The 23,533-nt window shown below is 34.9% G+C and overlaps 3 protein-coding genes across 3 annotated transcripts; all 3 read right to left on the reverse strand.

Moving 5' to 3' along the window:
- Window positions 1-372: 372 nt before the first annotated feature.
- LOC141486879 (uncharacterized) lies at window positions 373-2,489 on the reverse strand. The gene is made up of 3 exons (XM_074185477.1): window positions 2,142-2,489; window positions 1,776-1,963; window positions 373-1,673 (listed from the first exon to the last, which is right to left on the reverse strand). Exons 1-3 carry the CDS (start codon window positions 2,228-2,230, stop codon window positions 1,387-1,389), a joined length of 564 nt encoding a protein of 187 aa, XP_074041578.1. The 5' UTR covers window positions 2,231-2,489; the 3' UTR covers window positions 373-1,386.
- Window positions 2,490-8,603: 6,114 nt separating this feature from the next.
- On the reverse strand, window positions 8,604-10,868 carry LOC141486878 (uncharacterized). The gene is made up of 2 exons (XM_074185476.1): window positions 10,491-10,868; window positions 8,604-9,263 (listed from the first exon to the last, which is right to left on the reverse strand). The coding sequence occupies exons 1-2, from the start codon at window positions 10,851-10,853 to the stop codon at window positions 8,715-8,717; spliced, it is 912 nt and encodes a 303-aa protein (XP_074041577.1). The 5' UTR covers window positions 10,854-10,868; the 3' UTR covers window positions 8,604-8,714.
- A 2,563-nt stretch (window positions 10,869-13,431) lies between these two features.
- LOC141486887 (uncharacterized) lies at window positions 13,432-16,183 on the reverse strand. The gene is made up of 3 exons (XM_074185486.1): window positions 15,833-16,183; window positions 14,603-14,895; window positions 13,432-14,292 (listed from the first exon to the last, which is right to left on the reverse strand). The coding sequence occupies exons 1-3, from the start codon at window positions 15,943-15,945 to the stop codon at window positions 13,433-13,435; spliced, it is 1,266 nt and encodes a 421-aa protein (XP_074041587.1). The 5' UTR covers window positions 15,946-16,183; the 3' UTR covers window position 13,432.
- Window positions 16,184-23,533: the final 7,350 nt, after the last annotated feature.

The raw sequence follows: 23,533 nt of genomic DNA on the forward strand, positions 1-23,533 counted from the left end.
TGAAAGCTCTACAAAACTGTATGGGTGTTGGATTCTTTGCGTTGCCGGAACAATTTCTGATCTGTCCAAAAAAATTCTCCAAACAATCTTGATTCAAATTACGCGTGAACAAATATTTATAATCGCGTTCTTTCAACATCTCCCACAAGGCAAAAACTGCTTTCAAAGTCAACTTCCACCCAAAAATGAATTTCAATTGTTTCGTGACATTTTTGCCATCGTGTTTTTTTACTTGGAGATTTTGAAACATGACATAGGCTTCTTGAAGACATTTCATCTGCATTTCCGTTCCCATAAAAGCCTGACATTTCTCAAAATTGCTCAAATTCAATAAATCAAAAAGATCATTCATTTTTTCAATGAAATCAGCAGTAACTAATGCTTCCTTGGACAAAATATTGAAGTCAATGTATGTGTGCATAGCCACGGCTACAGAGTGACTCAAAACTTGGGAAGCCAACTTGACTTTCATTTTTTGAAAATTATTTGGATAAATGTGGTCATTATTAAGTTTAAGAGCCAATTTATATTGTTTAGTTCTATCATAATTATACATTGTTTCTATGTAATGTTTTCTTGTTTCTCCACCCTGAAGTAAAAACTGATAGGAAAACAAATTGTTTCGTGTCGACTTCAGTAAGTGCGGGATATCAAACAAATATACAAGTTTATGATCGTCTATCAGAAATATGGGATTTTCGTCTGTAACATTCAAAGTTTTCACCAACTTCTGAAAATTTGAACCCTGATCGGAAACCACCCCCATGATATTTAGGCCTATACTTTTGCATCTTCGTACCGTTTTGAACAAAATATCTTTCAAATCATCAGAAGTTGCTGATGTCTTATAGAAAAAGTATGCAAGTGATATTTTCCAATTGCTTGCCAAACCTCTGACCATTACTGTTAGAGCACTACTTGCTATGTCAGTAGAGGTCCCATTCAAACTCGTTTGGAAACCTACTATTTTGTCTCTGGAAATATCATAATAAAGATGAGATTTCAAAGATATTTCGTCTAGGCATAAAATACAATCTCTTTCTTTCTCCTTCATGAGCCCAATCCTGAATTCAATAACACGAAAAATAAAATCGTTGAAGCCTGGTTCAACAATCCAATTTTTTGTGAAACGATGAAGTGTACTTTTTGACGGTAATCTACAAATTGTTGAAAATTTTTTGTACGCTTTCGGACCAAGAAAATAAACAGTCAATGCAAACTGTTTGAATTCGTCACTATACCTGGACCCTTTTGGTGCTTTATTTATCAAAGAAAGCTGTGCTTTCAAGAGCTTACAATATTGCTCAGGATATTTTCGATCCAGAAACTTGAAAACATCATCCAGAGTAATTCCGGTTTCGTCCAGTGCTCTTTTCGATGTTGAAGCTACTGTTTTCTCAAGTGATACAATTTTTTTTCGTAATGCCACTTTTCTTGGAGTTCCCGAAGAGAGTTTAGCAGATGTTTGGCTGCATTCATCGAAAAGAAAGATGTACGTACTTTCAATAATTGTTTTCTTGTCATCGTTTTTGTTTCCGAAGCATATAAAAATAGATCAGGTAAGTATATAATATAACGAAAAGATATTTCACCTCGTGATCCTAATTGATCCGTTTGAACCTGAGCATCAATGTAAATAAAATCCTTGCTAGTACCGGCAATGTCATCATCATCTGGAAGGTTTAAACAACAAAATTGATATTGTAAATTTCATATGTTAAAAAGTGGAATAAGATTTTTTCATCATTTGAATCTATAAACTTCACTGAACCAACCTTTCTGAGAACCATCTTGAGGCAGACGCAATGAAGGAACAGCATAGCTATGAATACGAGAATTCACAATATCATCGGCTCTAAAATGTAAGCTGCAAATTTTAATTCTATTGTGACTCTGCTCTGGGGTAAGATTAGCATATCTATGATTCCCAATGAAGCCTAATACATTTTTCCAACGTTGACACCTAAAAAAAAATTCAAGTATATCAATCGATAAACTGAACATTTTGAAAAAAGATTGAAATGAGTTTGGATTGGCAAATGCCGGCGGTATATTTCGATATGAATAATTTTATACAACAAAACCATAAAAGGTATAGATAGGTAAAATAAAAATTAATGGTGAATATATTGAATGCATACCTTTCACTGTACTTTGGGCAGCGGAAAAACGAAATACCTGGGCTCCCCACCGTACTCAGACAACCATCCACTGAGCAATACGTCGACATTTTCACAAAATAAATATTTCGAACTCCGAACGAACACAACACAATCACAATACCAAAGTTTACCGATTCTGTAGTCTTTGACAATACCAAACAATACGGACAACCTTTATATCTCGTGTGCGACGAGAACTGGTAACTTCAAGCGACACACTGTACTACCTCGGCTGGTAATTACCCGCTGTCGCTAGCGGGCGGCGAGATTTCTCAGATGTCGAAAAATGAGCGAGTGACACGTCTTATAGTATTCTGTAGTCTTTGCTTTTGATATTTGGGAGAGAATTTCTTCAATATACCAGTCCAATTCGACGAGTCTCAACACGAAAACTTTTTGTTTAGGCATAACAAGCGTCAGAATGCGTCATGATCTAAAAACAGCTGATCATCACGCTATATCAGATGGAGTTAATGTGAAAAATTGTCATTAATTGTTTAGACGTCGAAGAAGAAGAAGTTGTGCGAGAGGTGTCTCAAAGAAATAAAATTATCAAAAAGTCAATCACTTTGTGATAATTGTTACATCACTTCCGGTAAAAATGATGGCAATTGGATACCATTCAACACAGAATCTTGGGGCTCGTATGAAGAATTTAAGAAATGGCAATATAACTATGACAGGAGACTGGTCTTGTGTGAAATATGTGGCAAAGTGATGGGTCGTACCGGTAAATACAAACATATGAATAATGTACATAATATATACAATTTTAAAGTTGTATTCACGTAAAACCTAAGAAGACGCACCCAATGTCTGGCGAGGTACTCTAGTAAAAAAAATTGTATACCTTTTCATTCAACAATAAATCTTATGCAAAATTTCATTCAAAAAAAGTGTTGAAGAACGCTGGAGAAGGACGAATTACCATTAGAATTTTTCCAAAAAAAATCGACATCACTAGGACTTTCGTTACTTTGATGAACATATGAAAAATGCTCGCTCAGTAGGTATTTCGTGGAGTTTTTTGTTTCAACAGCGATGGACTTTTTAGATAGCAAAAAAAATATTGTTTTTAAAATTATCATTTTGTTAATTTTGAATAAAAATTGTCTCACATTTTTTATTTTTTTTTTTTCACACACACACACACATTGACCTCAATACATAAGACTGCATCAAAGAGAATATTTATTGTTTATCGTAAAAACCGCAACGCTAATTAGACGCTTGTTGACCGATTTATGAGCGTGGTCGGAGACAAAAACCCATTTCATCAGGTTATCGCACACTTTTATCTTTTATCACCGAAACAAAAATTTTGTACTTGAAAATACAAAAGGAAAAATATTTGAAGGAAGAGATTTTTTTTATAAACAATTTAGGGGTTTGTTTTTTTTTGAGAATGTTACACTAATGAAGAACTATTCAGATAGCATTTGTCTGACATTTGTAAAAACAAAAATTTCGTACTCAAAAATACAAGGTGATATTTTTGCAAAAAAAAAAATTGATATAGAGTTTAGTTTTTTTTTGCAAAATGTTATAAAAAATTACGTATGATGAATATTCATACGAAAAGAAATTTTTCATAAAAATTCGTACGTAATTGTTTAAACTTTTGATATACAGGCTGATTCACGGTGGATGGCACATTAGACGTTTCTGATGAATCAGACAACGGATCACTTCGAAAATTTAATGGAGGGCATATTCGGACATTCTCTAGCCAACTAAAATATTTTCGACAATGCGGTGTTGCCGCTTCTATTAGAAAGCAGTAGTAACTTTGATTTTTCAAATGGAACACTCTGTATATAATATTATTTTTGGAATCTCCAACAATTGCCCGACAACTTTTCTTGATATTTTCCTATACCTATCTGTTACCGTTTTCGAAATAAAAATTAATTTCAATTTTTTTCTTCGAAAATCATGACTTCTAAAAATGCCGATATCTTTTAGTTAAGAAGTACTATGATATCGAAATTTGGTTTGGAGTTAGGTGATACTTGGACACTTCCCACACGTCAGCCTAATCTCCGTTACTTCAATACAGGGTGGTAAAAAAATACAGTTTTTTCGTTTGCTTGAAAAAGTTGCTGAAATTTGATTATATTAAATGGAACACCCTGTATATTATTGAAAATTCGGAAAGCTGCTGAAATTTGCTTTCTTTCTATGTATATCATACCTATACCTAACTAGTCAAGTTTCGGACTTATGAACATTTATTTGTGAAAATGTATTTCACTTCAGAATGGTATTTCCATTCGGTATTTGGTAAGCAGGCCATGATTACTATTTGACAGTAGCGTTGTGACATTCTCCTAATAATATCGACATTTTCGTCACTTCAGAAGTTGCAAATACCTTCAAAACGATGGAACAAAACTATTCAAACGAAGTTCTTATGAATTTGTTTATTATTTTTGGACAGTGTGACAAAATTATCAGCAGAACATGTAGAAAGTTCCATTAAATGTATCCGAATCTACCGCCGATGAACCTCAAGAAATTTATACGAATTCAGAACAATTTCAATATGTTTGGATAAACTTTAAAAAAGCACCAAGAAACTTGGTTTCGGTGTTGAGACCCGTCGAATTGGACTGGTCTCCTCAGAGACTGGATTCGGCCACGGCTTAAATGCGTGGTCTTTTAGGGATTTGAGGAAATGAAATAATATTAGCAAAGTTTTCACGAACCAACTTTATTGATGAGTAAAGTTGGGAGAATAATCGGATTAACAATAGAAAAAAAATAAATGAACAAAAATTAATACTGAACGTTATTTACACTATATAAAAGAAAAAGAAATAAATAATTATAACCATGAACAAACTATGGGTAAACTACTAAAACAAACTGACAGGAGTATTCCTTTGAAAATTGAGGTAACTTCACTCAGGGCATAGATATGCCTTGCCTGAATTATACTAGCTATGCTATAAAACCAATTAAAACACAACTCTGAGAAGTTCTCAAGAGACCCACTTAATCGCTCCTCTCTGTATAACATAGGAAATTACTATGACCTATAATAACCTAATAAAATGAAAAGGGAACCCGATTCGTAGCTATATTATTATGGTAAATGTTCATTAATACTCTAGGTGCCAAGTCGAAAATATAATCCACATACGCATGCAATAACATCTACACTATATATCAGAATTGTTTAAAATACGCTCACCAAAATTATCGTAGACGGACTCCCCTGAAACCTCCAACAAAAGCCACTATTTCCCCAAAAACTCTTACCAGGAACTCGAAAAAAATCTCTAAATCACTAAATTGAATAAACCCGCGAATACTACCAAAACCCAATTAGTGTCACTTCTCTAAACAGTGACTTGAAATATCTCAATATTTCAATTCACTCAAAATTTCCTCTAGAATTTCCAGCTACCGTAGGAAATCTCCGCGCACCACTGACTTAAATCTTTTCAAAAAACCTCACCACCTTTACTATGTAAGCTGCGTTCCCACGGGGCAAAAATACGAAATCGTGCCACTCTTTCGTACTCACTGTCTTGGCTCACGACTGGAGTAGGGATAGGCAGCGAACCAGCTGAGTGTCGTGGACAGTTCACACACATGATACTATAACCATAAAGATATGATCAATTGGGCGACGAGAATTGGACCTCTGCGCGCACGACGTCATCGCGTGACAAAATGCATTAGTACGCCTCAGCGAAGCATGGATTTTATATGCAATTTGGATTAATTTCGACGATTTTTACAACATTGTAACTATTTTGTAACCGATAATTTTATGAGATTGAATGTAATAATGGAAAAATCAGTCTATATAATTTAAATTGCTTTACAGAGGCAAATTTTAATTTTTTGGCATGCTTTTACGGTAGCAGAATAAATCGTGTATAAAGTTAGTACAACACATTTTAAAATGGGAAGACATCAACATAATATTATATAAACGACACAAATACACAATATTTTTTTAAATGTTTATTTATTTATCAATGGGAATATCTCAATTTTACACAAAGTAAATTTTACAAGTGAATGGTCTAGTCTAAGAATATAATTTAATTTAATTAATTTACAATTTTGGTCATTTTGCGTTTTCTCATACTAGATATTTCTTCAATATTTCTGTTCAAAATTCTTATTCTAAAAAACATTTTGCACCTAAAAAATAAATTTTTTGCTGCATTGCTTAACTGGATACTTTCCGCTAATTTATTTGAATTTACAAGATAATTTTTTTCAATTTTCAAAGATTCTCCATTATATTTGGTGAATATATGGTCTAGCTCATTACATTTGGATAAAAACTCTTCACTAGGTTTCTGTAAACCACCTTCTGTTAAATGGTTGACCCAGGAAAAAGAAATCTCATTGGAATCGGGGATAGAACCAAGTTTTTCTTTGTTTCTCAACTTAAATGCGATAAAACCTGCCAAATTTTCCAATCCGTCCCACCTTAACTCTTCCTTTGTATCGAGTATATTTTTTTCAAATATTTCCTTCTCATTTTCATCGTCTTCAGCACTAAGCATTTCTCCGGTAAGAGCCTAAAAGTACAATTTTTTATTCAAAATTAATTTTAAAGAAAGAAAATAAATCAAAATGAAACCAAATTTAATAAATGAAATAAAATCCTCTTAATACCTGCTGCATTACTGAGTTCTTGGCCTCATTTACAATATTTGCAGAAGTGGTTGGTTGGTTAGTTACAATGTCAAGTTCCTCTTCAATATTTGCGGATTTAGATATTACATTATCATTTCTGCCCACCAAATAATTTCTTAGCTGATATTTGAATTGTAGGGCATTTGGGTGGTCATGCAGACCACCAATTGCTCTCATAATAGAAAAAAATCCTTCAAGTGGGTCCTGGTTAAGCCGGTACGTCAATAAATATTTGACACCAAATTCTTCTTTGAGGTCAAAAAAAAGCTTTTGCAAGGATTCTATACTTATAATAATCCCTTTCTGAAACGGTAGTGAAGTATTTGACCCAATCTTTCTCATATCTTTAACCATATTTTTCATTTTTTCCAAAATTTCGTTTTGTTCTTGTAAAGCCAGACCATACCCTAGAATATTGATTTTAAAATGTATTAAATAAGTAGTTTAGAATAGAATATTGTTATTTTTACCTTTAACTCGATTTCGTGAATCTGCATGTGGTATTTGCGAGTTAAAAACGTCAAACCAGTCATTGACAATTTTAAAAAAGTTAGAGCACTCAAGCCAGTTATTTTCTGTTTTGTAAATGCTCAGCATACCCAATCTAGACATCGCTTTTGAAATTGTATGTGAAAACAACTTAGAAGCATATTTTACTTTCTGCCTTTGAGCACCTAAAATCAATTGGAATTATAATATAATAAGTTCATGACCTCATGATATACACAAACAAAATCTTAATTTTAAATGGTAGTTACCTTTTACAATTAATAAATCTGCGTTAAGCTTATGGGCAATATTCAAGTCCAAATTTTTAGTATTTTGCAATAAGTCTACAACTGGTTTGGAATTGATAATTTTTCCGTTTAAAAGATATCCACTGTCAAGAAAATGATTCCTTAAAAGTTTAATCATATGTGGGGCGTCTGCAAATATGTGAATGTCTTTGTCGTTAGCTGGATTCTTGAAACTGGTGTTTCCTTCAGTATCGGTAGCTAGTTGAATTGTTTTTAGTTTTTTTGTTATTATTTGTACAACCGGTAACTGCACAGTAAACCATTGTTCATTGTTTTGTTTTCAAATATTTGACGTATATTTGATACACAGAAACACGCAAGGAACATAAACACAGCGACAGCATTCACATCTCACCACATTTCACAGCGCGATTCGCCATTCTCGATCGCTCGTTTTGTCACGCGCTTACGTCAGAGGAGGAAGAGAGATAGAAGATACGATGCGCGTGGGTTTATCTTTATGGTTATAGTATCATGGTTCACACACAGTCACATTCACGATTCAGTTTTCCTTGCGAAGCCGACCGCGATGAACGAGCTCCTAGTTGAAAGTTGTGCAGTTTTGTGTTCAACCTTCAGTGCTATTTTAGGTGAGAGATTAAAGTTACATGGACAGATAAGAAAACGGAAGAAAAGGCGTTATTGGGTGAGGAAGTGGATACTGAAAAGAAGTTCGGAGGTTCAAAATTTGGTTGACCACGAGCTAAGGAGTAATCACCATGAAGATTTTAAAAACTTGTTACGAATGTCTGAAGAACAGTTTGATTATCTCCTGGAACGAGTAACTAAACATATTTTAAAATCAGACACCAACATGAGGCAAGCTCTGAGTCCTAAAATAAAACTCCAAGTTACGCTCCGCTACTTAGCTACTGGGGACTCTTTCAAAAGTTTGGAATATTTGTTTCGTGTACCAAAAAATACAATAAGCAAATTTATACCAGAAACATGCAAGGCTATCATCAAAGAACTCGAAGAATTCATAAAAGTAAGTTTAATTGATGTTAATAATTACAATAGTTATATTAACCTACATACTCAAGTTAATATTTAGTTAGCAACTCAACATCAACCATGTTCTTATTATTAATTACAAAAGTTCGTATGTGAAATCATTAGAATAGTCACTTGCGCCACCAAGGGATGTGTTGTCATTCGATAGTTGATTGGATGAGGGTGGTCGGCTCCAGGTATTTGGTGGTGGGCACATTGTTTGTGTTACGAGACGAGTTATTTGGTCTTGCAGTCTCATTGCAGTTGGTGGTCCTATGTTCCGCAGCATAGATGCCACATATTTTCCAAAATAGTCATAGCAGTCTTCTTTTGGAATTTGAGCAGCACGAGTTGAAATGTCATCCAATTTTTGTATGGCACTACACATGAAATTAATTTGGGGATCTTGAGCTATTTTCTTCCTCTGTAATGGCGATGGTTCAGATGGGGTTTTCCGTTTACCATATGGTGTCGCTGGAGCCTCCTCCATTTTTTCACTTTGCACTGTAGTATTTATAGCATCTGGAGTGACAGTACTCTTGGAATGGCTTGCTGTATTTGGTGTATTTTCGCTGCAGATGTCGATAGAGTGTTCCTGCCGATCATCACCAACGGAGTGTGGACTAGTTGGATTCGCTGGCATCATCTGAAATAGAAAATTACAACATATTTTGTATTTTATTTATTTTATATATTTTTCAGGTACCATCTACTGAAGATGAGTGGAAGAACGTTGAATATAACTTCAGAGAGCGCTGGAATTTCCCTGGTTGTGCAGGAAGTCTCGATGGAAAGCATGTGATTATACGAGCCCCTTCACACAGTGGATCGGATTTTTACAACTACAAGAACAGTTTCAGCATTGTACTACTGGCGGTAGCAGACGCCAATTACAATTTTCTATATCTTGACGTGGGTGCTAAAGGAAGAGGTTCTGATGGTGGCATTTTTCAAAATAGCTCATTACACGCAGCTTTGGAGACGAATTGCTCAAATATGCCAAGAGACTTTGTCATTGTAGGAGATGATGCATTTCCTTTTAAAACATATTTGATGAAACCCTATAGTCGGCGTAATATGACCCAAGAGGAGAGAATCTACAACTACCGACTGTCAAGGGCACGAAGAGTGATAGAAAACACTTTCGGTATTCTTGTTAGTAAATTCAGAATTTTTGAAAAACCAATATCATTGAAAATTGAGTCGGTAGATGATGTAGTCCTCGCCTGTTGTTCATTACACAATTGGTTACGGAAAACAAACCCCACGTACGTTTCCAGTGGTTTGATAGACTACGAAGATGAAAACCATCGCATCATCCGTGGCTTCTGGCGTGAAACCCCAACTGCCAGCTTGCAGGACCTTCCGCGAAATAACAGCAGAAATCCACAACAACAAGCACAACAGATTCGAGACAAGTACCGTGATTACTTCAACAACGAGGGAGCTGTGCCCTGGCAATATAGACTAGTCAATGCTACAACAACTGAATAACCACATACTCTATGTATTATATAAGAAAGGTGTACAGTCTGAAAATACATGTTTATTGAAAAGTAAAGGATTTGTTAACATAACACCTATTCCAAAATATTATTTACATTAAAACTCAAATATATTCTGGAGTATTACTGCAGTTCAAATATGCCACTCCTAATATTTTATAAAATTACTTTTGAAAACTTTTGTCTATACGAATTTTAATCTTACTAAATACGTTCAATTAATTAAAATGTTAATTAAATTGGTATACTTCATAATATTTTGGCTAGGTGATTAAAGTTAGCGGAGATAAATATATCAACGACGTGCTAAATGAAGTGCACAAAAATTACGTTGACGTAAAATTGAGTAATTATTGAATTTTACTTACCAAATTCGATTTTGTTGACCGTTGTTGAACAAACGGTCGGATGAAGGAATTCATGTTCTCGAACCAAATGACCTTCGGTACATATACATCGTCAGTTCCACTTCCAGATCTTTCAGTGTCAGCTATTTTCTTCAGCTCTTGACAGTATGAACTTCTAAGATTCTTAAATTTAGTAATAACCTCTTTCGGTCCAAATCCGTTAATCGCCATTTCTTCGCTAATTCTCTTCGCTGCGGCCAATCTTAAATCCCTGTCCTTGTAGTCTTTGCAAGTCGAATCATACAGCACTCTCTCACTAGCATACCATTCAATGAACTTAATTGTTTCGTTGTCCTGTAACTTTACTACTCTAGGCTCAGACATTTTACCCACTTATAAATAAATCGCTCACAACTAAAAAAAAACCCTCTACTAATCAACCCACTGAATAAAGACGTTTCGACTCGTCAAAATCTGGTTGGCAACTGTCGTGTTCAAGCTTCAAAATCAAACACGTTTGATATGGAGCGTGAGCGGTCGTGGATTCTCCACGCTTCCGGAGGCTACTGAGGCAAACTCACTACACATCGTTCAGACGGGTCGTCTTCCACGAATGCGTGAGTCACGCCAGCGTGCCACACCCGTGGGAACGGAGCATTAGGGGATGTAAGCACAGCTTACTTACTATACAGCTGAAACACTCTCGACGGCACCTTTGAAGTCGCAGTCTACGAGTAAGCGAGACAGAAGTATTGCTTTCTCTGTCGCACAGAGGGGAAAAGTCAGGGCCTGATTAAAACGATTATTTATTTAAGTAAAATTTTTAATTTCTGCCTGACAGGATCGGATTATGATTTTTTGAATCTTAATTTTAATATTACGATAAAACTAGGTTTGTATTTGGAGTTAATAAGGATTATTAAAAAATACATTACTCAAACTGATTTAGAAAATAATAAAATTTCGTTGTTATAGATTAAAAGATCTGGTGTGGGTCGACAAGGAGCGATTTATAAAATTATGGTCAGAATAATTACGATATTAGAGTTGTTATCTGTAACTTTACGAAAAGAATAGTGATTTATGAAAGTCGTTGATTGTGCAATAATGTTGTTCCTAAGGATTTAGCTTTAGCTATTCTTCTTGAATGCTAGGTCATTATTAAGGTCCTTTCTCAGCTAGCAAAATAAATAAGATTTTCGCGTCTGAATTTTAATGTTCGACAGAGTACTTACAATTTTGCATTCATTGCTTGTGACAGGCGCACAGAGATGCAGTCAATATAATCTCAGTTTTTTAGGGAGAAGGTCAAAATAATAATAAAATGAAGTTGTGTAGGTTAAGTTTTTAATAAGTTGTATTGCCCAATAATTGAAAACTAACAGGTGGAAAAGAAAGTAAATAAAAAATGCTTACCTATTAATAATACTAATGATTTATTAACAGTAATAAAGAATACAACATTCATTAATACATAAAAAAAACTCAATAGACAAAAAATAAAATCAAAAATTTAATTACAACTTACGACAACAAATTATAATATATTTTGTAGCAATAAAAGTACCTACAGATATGTTACAAATTTCTCCATATTATTAGTTTATTTTTGTTGATATTTCTAAAATTACCATTTATTGTTTTTAAAGTGTAATATATTCTAACTCGTAAATATAATCTTACTACAAATTCTTTGGGGAAATATTTACAGGGATGGTTAAAAGACAAATGGTTACTTATATCTAAAAGAGTATTGCAAATATTACTTTTAGTTGCGAATTTTTCAAAGTTTTCTTGAAATATTTGCTCTATTTTACAAATTAGTTCCAGAAACTCGTCATTAGGCATTTGCAAATTTCCGAAGGTGTCCTTATTCGCATTTTCATATGCCTTAAGAAAACAGTAAAAAGATGAATCATCTAGTTCACCATGGTCTTTACTATAAGTATTGCAAATATCACAAGAGTGGATTTTTAACGCTTTATTTAAAAGGTACCCACACCCGTACCGTATAAATTTTTTTTGCAACATTTCATTATTTGAATAATGCATGCTATTTATTGCGTCTGTTTGTTCGGGTACTTTATCCGTTTCCTGAGATACAAAATCGTGTTTGCAGTCAGAAAGCCTTAAAAGCATCTGATCAGAATCTGCCTCACAGTTTTCTGTACCTGAATTAAGCAAGTTGACGCATTGCAGCTTTCTAAATGTTCTGTGGAACTGTATTGCTGTTGGGTTAATGCAGTTCCCATTTTCACTTCTGATTTTACCGAAATGGTTCTCCAGACAGTCTTGGTTTAATCTTCGTGTAAGTATATAATCAAATCCTGCATTTTCCCGAAGATAGTAAAATAACTGAATAATACTGTTGATTGAAATTATAAGGCTTTTGATGAATTTAATTTTTTTGGTAATGCTCATATTATTTTTGTCTCGAATTTCAAGACTTTTAAAGAACGACAAACAATCCATTAGAAACTCTAATTGAAATGAGTTTGCTTTAAAAGCAGCATTATATTTTTTTGGGTTAAAGATTTGTGAGGAATTTAAAATATCAAATAGTTGATCTACTCTATTAACAAATTGAACAGTTTCAGTCGCTTCTGCGGGAAGGGAACCAAATCTAATATAAAAACTCATACCTACATGAACTGAGTAACTAAATACTTGGGTGGCAAGTTTTACCTTCATTTTTTAGAAACTAGTGGGATAAATATGAGAATCGGTTAATTTAGGTGCTGCTTTAACAGGTAATTTTTTATCTAACTCATAGAAGTCTTTAATATATTGCCACGAAATTTTTTTACCATTAACATAGAAGTCATATGCCATCAACATATTTCTCATAGCTTTTATAATATGTGGCACATCAAAGATGAAAAAGAGATACTGGTTTTCTAAATAAAAACCAGTATTTTCTGGTTCTCTCAGTATTTGACAATTTGATATTGTTGGACCCCATATCACAAGTAACTGCACAAACATTTAATCCCATATTTTTTTAATTTTTGCACAGCTTCATTCAATAGGTTATGTAATAGGTTAGCAGGACAAGAAGTATGACATAAAAAATATGCTATTGGCTGTTTCCATTTGGAATAAATTCCTCTGATCATAAATACACTGGCAGTTAAAGTTGGTTTGAAAATTTTCTCCCCTGTATCACCCATTGCTAGCCCAATGATATAATCTTGATTACGCTCATAAAATAAATTGGCTTTTATGGACATTTCATCGAAGCACAATAAGCAATATTTGCTTTGGGCCTGAAAACTGTCAATCTTTTTTTTTAATAAAATGAAGAACTCGGGATTATCTAACCCTGGTCCTATCCTAACTGCTCTGATTTCTTTTAGCAAAGTGTTAGGCGAGGGAAGGCTATATTTAGCCATCAAGTATTTTTTATACACTCGGGGACCAGCAAAATATATTGACAGACATTCAATGTTTAACTCTTTGCTATAACGTCTACCCTTTGGATGTTTATTCGCCTGTGATACTTGCATATTAACACATTTTGCAGTGTCTAGATTGCAAAATTTGAATGTTAGGGACATATATTCCTCCAAAGATATATTGTCTAAGTCATTAATTTTTTGACTCTCAAGTACCTGAACTCTTTCTCGTAAATATTTGTTTTCGGCAGTTATGGACTTGATGTGCTGTCTGTATTTAACCTTCCTTGGGGTATCGAAGGATAAATTGGCTGACGTTTGGCTAGAATTTGGAGATGTCAAAGGAGGAGTAACTGTGATTGGACTCACGGCGATTTCATGTTGAACCTCGGTTTTTAGTTCGGTTTCAACTACATTTGTCTGGTTAGCTGCAAAAATACATTTTATTTAACAAATAAAAAACAACTTAGGGGAATATGTACTCTTAAGCAAGGAACAATTTATTTCGTAGATTTTTTTATACAGGGCGGAAAAAAAACTTTAACAAAACTTGACATGTACAGATAACATGCGATTTTTAGCTCATTTTAAAAGGTTAAAAAATCAAAAGGTTTTAGTCTTTTAATAGTGGGACAATTAAAATGGAAGCACTGTACAGTTATTTTTGGTTCACCCTTCGTTTCGCCCTGTATACAAAACATTAAGCTTTATTTTAAATTAAGAAACTATTTTTAATACCTGAATCAAATAGTGGAGGTGGAACCCCGCCTGGAACTATAACATTGTCATCTAGAAGTAGTATTTTTGCAGGAAGTTGCAAGGGCGGTGCACTATACGAATGATCAGTTCTGGAAGTACCCTCGAGAGACGGGAATAGGGTAGGAATTGCAGTGGTTACTAATCGTGTATGAAAGTGACTAGTGAACATCCTCTCTTCAAAATGGATTTCACATATCGAGTAACTTCGATGTAAGTCGATTAGTTTTCCGAACAGGTCCTCGCGATTGGCTTTCATTGCCCATATTCTGGCTCTGTAAATAAATAAAAACATTTTTAAACAACACCTCTATTTAGGGTGTCCCAGATAAGAATGAACTCTACAGGGATCTCATAAACGATTAGAGCTAAAGAGATGTTCAAATTAGGAAAAGTTGCGCCTCACTGAACCCTGCCGGATGATGTTTTAAAATTTGGAAAATTCTCATTACTTCTGAAGATATTTGGGAAAAACCGAAAATTCCAATTTCATTATTATCTTTTTCTGATAATTTAAAACAATAAAACAAAATAAATTTCACGTTTCATAGCCACTTTTTAACCCAACGTTTTCTTCCTCCGCAGTCATCATCAAATATTCGGTTTTTCCCAAAATATTTTTGGAAGTATTCGAAATCATACTGCGGGGTTTAGTGGGGCCCAACTTTTTCCTAACTTAAACAACTTTGTAGCCCTAATGGTTTACGAGATCCCTGTAGAGTTCATTCTTGTCAGGGACAACCTGTATTCCTATTTGCTTCATTACAATTAATAGTCGTTGATATATATAAAAATAGTAATGTAGGAAAAACAAGGAAAAACACCATAGAAAAAATATCATACAAAAACCCCCCGAAAAAAAAAAACAAAAAAAAATACCCCATTAAAAGAACACTACGCTTTTGCATACTGTAAATTCCCCAGAAAAAATATACATACTGCATAATGTGTCCCCGCATGAGAAATGCATACCACTTTTTCTTGGATATAAGGGCATCTTTCGACCACTTGAACGTGGATCTATTTTAAGAAGAGGCAGGTACTTATTTCGAGAGCTGGGTGATATTTAAGGTTTTGGAAGTTGACGCTTTGACCAGCTTTGACGGTAATTTATCTTATATATTCCCAAACAATTTTACGACAACACGGTATAATCAAAAGTTTACTTTTTATTTACTTAAATATGCAAAAAAATATGATGTAAGAACTTACCGATTCGCATCCTTAGGAAAACGATAGAATTTCTTCTTCGAGTTATAACCTTTAATATAACAGTTTCGCACTGCACAAACATGATGATGTCCTGATGGTTTTTTGTCACTCATTTTACTACAGTTAAAAATTCAAAAATAAAACACTATGTTCAAAAGAATCACAAACAAAATGCACAAAATTATACACCCACCTATGACGGCTAAACGTATAATAAGTAATACTGATCTCCCGACTGCACGCCATAGACGTCTTTTCCCCTAAGAGGCGGGGCATAAAGCCTGCGCGAGGGGATCGACGCAAACCGTTCCCGCCAAGAGAGTGTTTTAGCTGTATAGTAAGTAAGCTGTGATGTAAGTAATGTTATCTCAGAAAATTCTAACCAATCAGAAAGTTTGAAATTGTTTCTAAGACTGGTACTCTTTTCGCCACCTCATGGTCCGGCGAATAAGTCCTCAAGAATTCACGTATAGTTCCCGACATTTCTAATGTCGTGAGTCTACTACTGATATATAGATGTCACTGCAAGGGTCATTTTTGGTATTTTCTTTGCTGTCTCGAATAAAATATATGTAGATTAGCCACTTGGGTGGCTTCATTTTATCTTGTCGTTAAATTTTGAGCTCATAAGATAAATTGCGATATTTATTATACGTTTGAGTGTTTTCTGACTTTTATTCTAAATGGGGTATACAGACTGGATGACATATTTTCGACCCTTAACGAAAGATAATGAAATGACTTATGGGGTTGAATGTTACAAAATATCGAATTTCTTAGTATCAAGCAGTTAATTTTAACGACTTTTTCCTTTAAATGGCTTGGTTCTGTTGGCCTTAAGGTTATTTCTGAAAGATGATAAGGTTCCCTTTTCATACGAAAACACATATGTTTTGGTATCTAAAATTCAACTAAAAATATAATAAATCCAACTTATTACAATACTCCCCCTTTTGAAAAAGTTTTGGCTTAATTGCCATAACTTTTCTAGCTTCATGCTTACTGACAAATACAACAACGCCACCTCATGTCGAGTTCAAATATGAAAACAGAATGGGTATCACCTCAAGTTACGCAACTGTCAGTGGGGTTGTCTAGCATGCTATGATTAGGGGTTCCCTAACGAAATATTCCAAATTTTACAAAAAAAGACATTGAAATAGGAGTAAACGTATCTCCTTGTATACTATAGTTCGCGTTATCACATCACAACAGAGGCCATATTCACTCACGATTCACTGTAGTCTTTTACGCCTTGGTGAATTTCCATCTCAATAATTTCCATTTCCTACTCTTTGTTGACCAACGGCACATTATTCTAGATACGATTCGAATATATTGAATTCAGATTGAATTCAATCTACACAGATCCTAAGAGTTCATCCTACAAATTTGTACCTCACTGATTGAAAAGTCTTTTGGTTCAGTCACTCAAGCTCCTTCGTTAATGTCTTTGTTCACAGTGCAGTGTGTCTGGGCAAAACAGAGTAACCGCCAGTGATATGATGGGCAGTCTGCTGGGGTTCTGCGATGATTGGCAATGACGTCGTCGGTTCATCTGGTTGGGCTTCTCTGGAACGCTCCAGTTGAATTACACACCAGGTCTGGGTATCGCCTATAGAGTAGGTACTTCGCAACTCGAAATGTATAATAACCGCCAATTAGTCTCTCGCTCGGATCCTCACGTCGACTAAGAAAGTCACATCGTTCCAGGTTCGTCCATTTTCATGGTAGGTTGTTCCTTCTCTGGTGCAGGTACTATCCACTGATCCCAGTATTATTATTGTGGCGCTGATTGAACAATTCAAGGTTATTTGTCCAATAACTAACAGGATTCCAACAGGTATAGTTTCAACGTTCTGTAACTGTCTATATAACTCGACAGTCCTTTTTCCACCAAATAAGTCTGACTATGCATCCCACGGTGATGCATCAATCTGAAGTCGCTCAAGTACGCGGATTCTCGTTCTGGACACTAACGTCTCTGAGAGATACAGTCGAAATGTTCACTCTCTCGTCCCTGCAACCGTACGCGATTATCCTGATTACCGATACAAAATAATGCCTGACCAGCAAGATAGCAATCACTAGGAAAATCGAGATCCTGCTGCCTCTTTCCATCTCATTGCCAGGGATTGGCGAAGGGTGTATAGACGCTCCAATTTAGATTAACCATCGATCGTTTATAATATGGTGAAACAATAATCATTACATTCATTAATTCATTACATTCATTAGGAATCACACGTTAAAAGGTAAGACCTCGTTAATCCTCAGCTCGCACAAGTTTCGACTTCTGAGGGTTGTCGTTCGTAGGGGTGCGACAGCTGGTTAACGGAAAAACAGATTTTTAAACAGATTAAGAAAAGTTGAGACTACAATAAACTAAAAGGAAGTGAAAACAAAATTCACTTGATACGTCATCTATTGTCAATCCGGGTCAAAGATAGACACTAGTTCGACGAACACATCAATAACTTAGCTTGAAGAGAGTTTACCCGGGCCCTTCAAGTAACGGCACTCCTCTGATTTGCTCAAATGCATTCTCATCATTATAGTTTCTTTCCTGCCCGCCCCTAATCGTTCATCTACTCGTATCATACATTCATCTCACTCATTAATGTCACTCTCCATCATTCAGTTCTCATTCACTCAGTTACATTCTCTTACAGGTTCAGTCGATCTGGTTCTCTCCGAATCCGAGCGGATCTCCTGAATTTACCTCCGGTATTACCATAACCCGTTTACTTTACCTTTTATTATGATTTTGTACAGCCGAATTTCCTAATTTCCCTGTATTATATATTTGATTCTGCCTTCTTGTTTGTCGATGGCCTCCATCCTGGCAGGGGGAATTCAGCCTTAGAAGTTTAAATTGACATTGTCCCCATCTTCCTGTCGTGGCCCTGAAAAAGAAGTCGACTGTGATGCTTGTCTAGGTATGGCCCCCGTATTCTGCTTTGCCTCTCTGCTGTTCTCAGCTTCCGCATTTGGTTTTCTATCTCTATTGTATCCGTGGTATCGACCCTCAATTCCCTAGACCAATGTTCAGAATTTCCACCGCAAGCCTGGCACTCGCCCTGCTTATCTACTGCCGAAATTTTCAAGTTCGCACATCTTCCTTGGACCATCATAAGGGTTGTTTCCTGTAACTTAACTAACTCCTCAGCCTTCTCCAAATCCAAATTTTTCCCACTCAACAATAAAATGCCAGTTTCTTTCATAAGGTCCTTTCGCAGCCCTACCTTGAATTGATTCAGGATAAGTTCTCGATTTTTCCTTTTTATCCCAGCTTCCTCGCCAGCGTCAGCTCCTGCTAAATCTTCCTTTAGTAAGGTAGACCCTAAAATTTTTAACCTAGTACAAAATGACGACACATCTTCGTCATGTCGTTGAAAACATTTACTTAAATTCCACTGATTTTCGCCTGGTAATTGGAATGGGGTAATTTTTTTTATGAATTTATTCTTAAGATCAGTAAAATTTAACGTGTCCAACTGCGAATCCGATTTAAAATAATTATAGGCGTCACCAACAAGCTTGAATTTAAATAACTGAAGGGTTTCGTCCTCCGACCAATTATCCAGTCTTGCACGCAACTGTAATTTCTCAAAATACCTTACAACCTCTTTTCCTGAAAAATCATCTAAAGTTGCCGCGATCATACCTAGCGAATAGTGGGTTGCCACTCTAACAGGTGTTGGCGTGGGTGTAACCCCTGATACACCTTTATTATTCATTTCGATAATCGGAATGAGTATCGAACAAGAACCTATATATTTTTTGGACTCCTTGCTAAACTTCGGGTAAAATATATATGTATAGGCACAAGTCGGGTTATTTGTAGGATTCCCTTTTCTATGTTGATAAACCTAACTGACTTCTACTGTATCTTATCAACCAAAAAAATTAACGCAAAATATTATTATTATTTCTTTCTGGACCTTCTTCTTTCACCCTCTCAAATAAAATCTACCATTCAAATAAAATAATATATCTTTCTGATAAAGTTAATCCTACCGATCTTTTTCTTTCACTCCCTCAAATAAAATAATCCTCTTCAAATAAAATAATATCCCACCGCTAGGCCACCACTGTAATAAATGACCGTCGGGTCTGAATTGGCGATCCCTATATAAGTACTACTATGAATATATAATAATCATCTCAGTGTTTACTCGCACCAGAAAAATTCACCCCCCTGTATATGGGATCGTTCAGCCAAAGGTATTTATTTTTTTAATTTAGTTTGGTAGGGTGAGAGTTGCTGCCACCAGATCAGAAAAAGTTTGAAATCCGTCCTGATCACACGAATTGAGATTTAGTAGGCAACTTGGTCAACAGCTGACTTTTTCCTACCTTCTAATCTTCGTGGAGAAATGGCTTGGTTATGCCACCAATTATATCCTCAGAGACTGGATTCGGCCACGGCTTAAATGCGTGGTCTATTAGGGGTTTGAGGGAATGAAATAATATTAGCAAAGTTTTCACAAACCAACTTTATTGATGAGTAAATTTGGCAGAATAATCGGATTAACAATAGAAAAAAATTAAATGAACAAAAATTAATACTGAACGTTTTTTACACTATATAAAAGAAAAAGAAATAAATAATTATAACTATGAGCAAACTATGGGTAAACTACTAAAACAAACTGACAGGAGTATTCCTTTGAAAATTGAGGTAACTTCACTCAGGGCATAGATATGCCTTGCCTGAATTCTACTAGCTATGCTATAAAACCAACTAAAATACAACTCTGAGAAGTTCTCAAGAGACCCACTTAATCGCTCCTTTCTGTATAACGTAGGAAATTACTATGACCTATAATAACCTAATAAAATGAAAAGGGAACCCGATTCGTAGCTATATTATTATGGTAAATGTTCATTAATACGCTAGGTGCCAAGTCGAAAATATAGTCCACATACGCATGCAATAACATCTACCTACACTATATATCAGAATTGTTTAAAATACGCTCACCAAAATTATCGTAGACGGACTCCCCTGAAAACTCCAACAAAAGCCACTATTTCCCCAAAAACTCTTACCAGGAACTCGAAAAAAATATCTAAATCACTAAATTGAATAAACCCGCGAATACTACCAAAACCCAATTAGTGTCACTTCTCTAAACAGTGACTTGAAATATCTCAATATTTCAATTCACTCAAAATTTCCTCTAGAATTTCCAGCTACCGTAGGAAATTCAACTGGATTCACCAAATCTCCGCGCATCACTGGCTTTACCTCAAATCAACGAAACCTCGATGATTTATCAATTCCAAAACATCTCGCAAAACGGTGACCTGAACCAAAGACTACAGAGTACTATAAGACGTGTCACTCGCTCATTTTTCGACATCTGAGAAATCTCGCCGCCCGCTAGCGACAGCGGGTAATTACCAGCCGAGGTAGTACAGTGTGTCGCTTGAAGTTACCAGTTCTCGTCGGCACACGAGATATAAAGGTTGTCCGTATTGTTTGGTATTGTCAAAGACTACAGAATCGGTAAACTTTGGTATTGTGATAGTGTTGTGTTCGTTCGGAGTTCGAAATATTTATTTTGTGAAAATGTCGACGTATTGCTCAGTGGATGGTTGTCTGAGTACGGTGGGAAGCCCAGGTATTTCGTTTTTCCGCTGCCCAAAGTACAGTGAAAGGTATGCATTCAATATATTCACCATTAATTTTTATTTTACCTATCTATACCTTTTATGGTTTTGTTGTATAAAATTATTCATAACGAAATATACCGCCGGCATTTGCCAATCCAAACTCATTTCAATCTTTTTTCAAAATGTTCAGTTTATCGATTGATATACTTGAATTTTTTTTTAGGTGTCAACGTTGGAAAAATGTATTAGGCTTCATTGGGAATCATAGATATGCTACTCTTACCCCAGAGCAGAGTCACAATAGAATTAAAATTTGCAGCTTACATTTTAGAGCCGATGATATTGTGAATTCTCGTATTCATAGCTATGATGTTCCTTCATTGCGTCTGCCTCAAGATGGTTCTCAGAAAGGTTGGTTCAGTGAAGTTTATAGATTCAAATGATGAAAAAATCTTATTCCACTTTTTAACATATGAAATTTACAATATCAATTTTGTTGTTTAAACCTTCCAGATGATGATGCCATTGTCGGTACTAGCAAGGATTTTATTTACATTGATGCTCAGGTTCAAACGGATCAATTAGGATCACGAGGTGAAATATCTTTTCGTTATATTATATACTTACCTGATCTATTTTTATATGCTTCGGAAAAAAAACGATGACAAGAAAACAATTATTGAAAGTACGTACATCTTTCTTTTAGATGAATGCAGCCAAACATCTGCTAAACTCTCTTCGGGAACTCCAAGAAAAGTGGCATTACGAAAAAAAATTGTATCACTAGAGAAAACAGTAGCTTCAACATCAAAAAGAGCACTGGACGAAACCGGAATTACTCTGGATGATGTTTTCAAGTTTCTGGATCGAAAATATCCTGAGCAATATTGTAAGCTCTTGAAAGCACAGCTTTCTTTGATAAATAAAGCACCAAAAGGGTCCAGGTATAGTGACGAATTCAAACAGTTTGCATTGACTCTTTATTTTCTTGGTCCGAAAGCATACAAAAAATTTTCAACAATTTGTAGATTACCGTCAAAAAGTACACTTCATCGTTTCACGAAAAATTGGATTGTTGAACCAGGCTTCAACGATTTTATTTTTCGTGTTATTGAATTCAGGATTGGGCTCATGAAGGAGAAAGAAAGATATTGTATTTTATGCCTAGACGAAATATCTTTGAAATCTCATCTTTATTATGATATTTCCAGAGACAAAATAGTAGGTTTCCAAACAAGTTTGAATGGGACCTCTACTGACATAGCAAGTAGTGCTCTAACAGTAATGGTCAGAGGTTTGGCAAGCAATTGGAAAATACCACTTGCATACTTTTTCTATAAGACATCAGCAACTTCTGATGATTTGAAAGATATTTTGTTCAAAACGGTACGAAGATGCAAAAGTATAGGCCTAAATATCATGGGGGTGGTTTCCGATCAGGGTTCAAATTTTCAGAAGTTGGTGAAAACTTTGAATGTTACAGACGAAAATCCCATATTTCTGATAGACGATCATAAACTTGTATATTTGTTTGATATCCCGCACTTGCTGAAGTCGACACGAAACAATTTGTTTTCCTATCAGTTTTTACTTCATGGTGGAGAAACAAGAAAACATTACATAGAAACAATGTATAATTATGATAGAACTAAACAATATAAATTGGCTCTTAAACTTAATAATGACCACATTTATCGAAATAATTTTCAAAAAATGAAAGTCACGTTGGCTTCCCAAGTTCCCATCAAGAGATATTGTTGACCATGTAATAGAGATGGAAAACATATTCATTGAAAATTTTGATAAAATCGGCAGTGAGAAGGGAATTGGACAGTATTTGAAAACAAAATATTCGAAAATTCTTTTCTCACATCTATGTCAAAAATTCCTCTTCGATTATTATATATCTTTATATACAAGAGTTCGGATATACTTTACTTTAAAATTCATGAACCAGGACATGAAGATTGTTAGGAAACATAAATCATGCAATGTAAAATTGAATATTTTAAATCATTTATAAACATATAACATTATATAATTGTATTATTTTTGTTAATAAAACATGTTTTTCTGAAT

This window comes from Leptinotarsa decemlineata, unplaced genomic scaffold (assembly GCF_025532065.1).
Source record: "Leptinotarsa decemlineata unplaced genomic scaffold, Ldec_3_MD MMD2_tig00026375_RagTag_RagTag, whole genome shotgun sequence".
In the NCBI taxonomy this organism is placed as follows: Eukaryota; Metazoa; Arthropoda; class Insecta; order Coleoptera; family Chrysomelidae; genus Leptinotarsa; species Leptinotarsa decemlineata.

Coding starts and splice junctions, on each gene's coding strand:
- LOC141486879 (XM_074185477.1), bottom strand. CDS start 2,230: ATGTCGACGTATTGCTCAGTGGATGGTTGTCTGAGTACGGTGGGGAGC. Junction 1,964..2,141: donor TGCCCAAAGTACAGTGAAAG/GTATGCATTCAA, acceptor ATTTTTTTTTAG/GTGTCAACGTTGGAAAAATG. Junction 1,674..1,775: donor TCAAGATGGTTCTCAGAAAG/GTTGGTTCAGTG, acceptor TAAACCTTCCAG/ATGATGATGACATTGCCGGT.
- LOC141486878 (XM_074185476.1), bottom strand. CDS start 10,853: ATGTCTGAGCCTAGAGTAGTAAAGTTACAGGACAACGAAACAATTAAG. Junction 9,264..10,490: donor GGTCAACAAAATCGAATTTG/GTAAGTAAAATT, acceptor TTTCTATTTCAG/ATGATGCCAGCGAATCCAAC.
- LOC141486887 (XM_074185486.1), bottom strand. CDS start 15,945: ATGAGTGACAAAAAACCATCAGGACATCATCATGTTTGTGCAGTGCGA. Junction 14,896..15,832: donor TTTCCTAAGGATGCGAATCG/GTAAGTTCTTAC, acceptor ATTTATTTACAG/AGCCAGAATATGGGCAATGA. Junction 14,293..14,602: donor ACCTCCACTATTTGATTCAG/GTATTAAAAATA, acceptor GTATTTTTGCAG/CTAACCAGACAAATGTAGTT.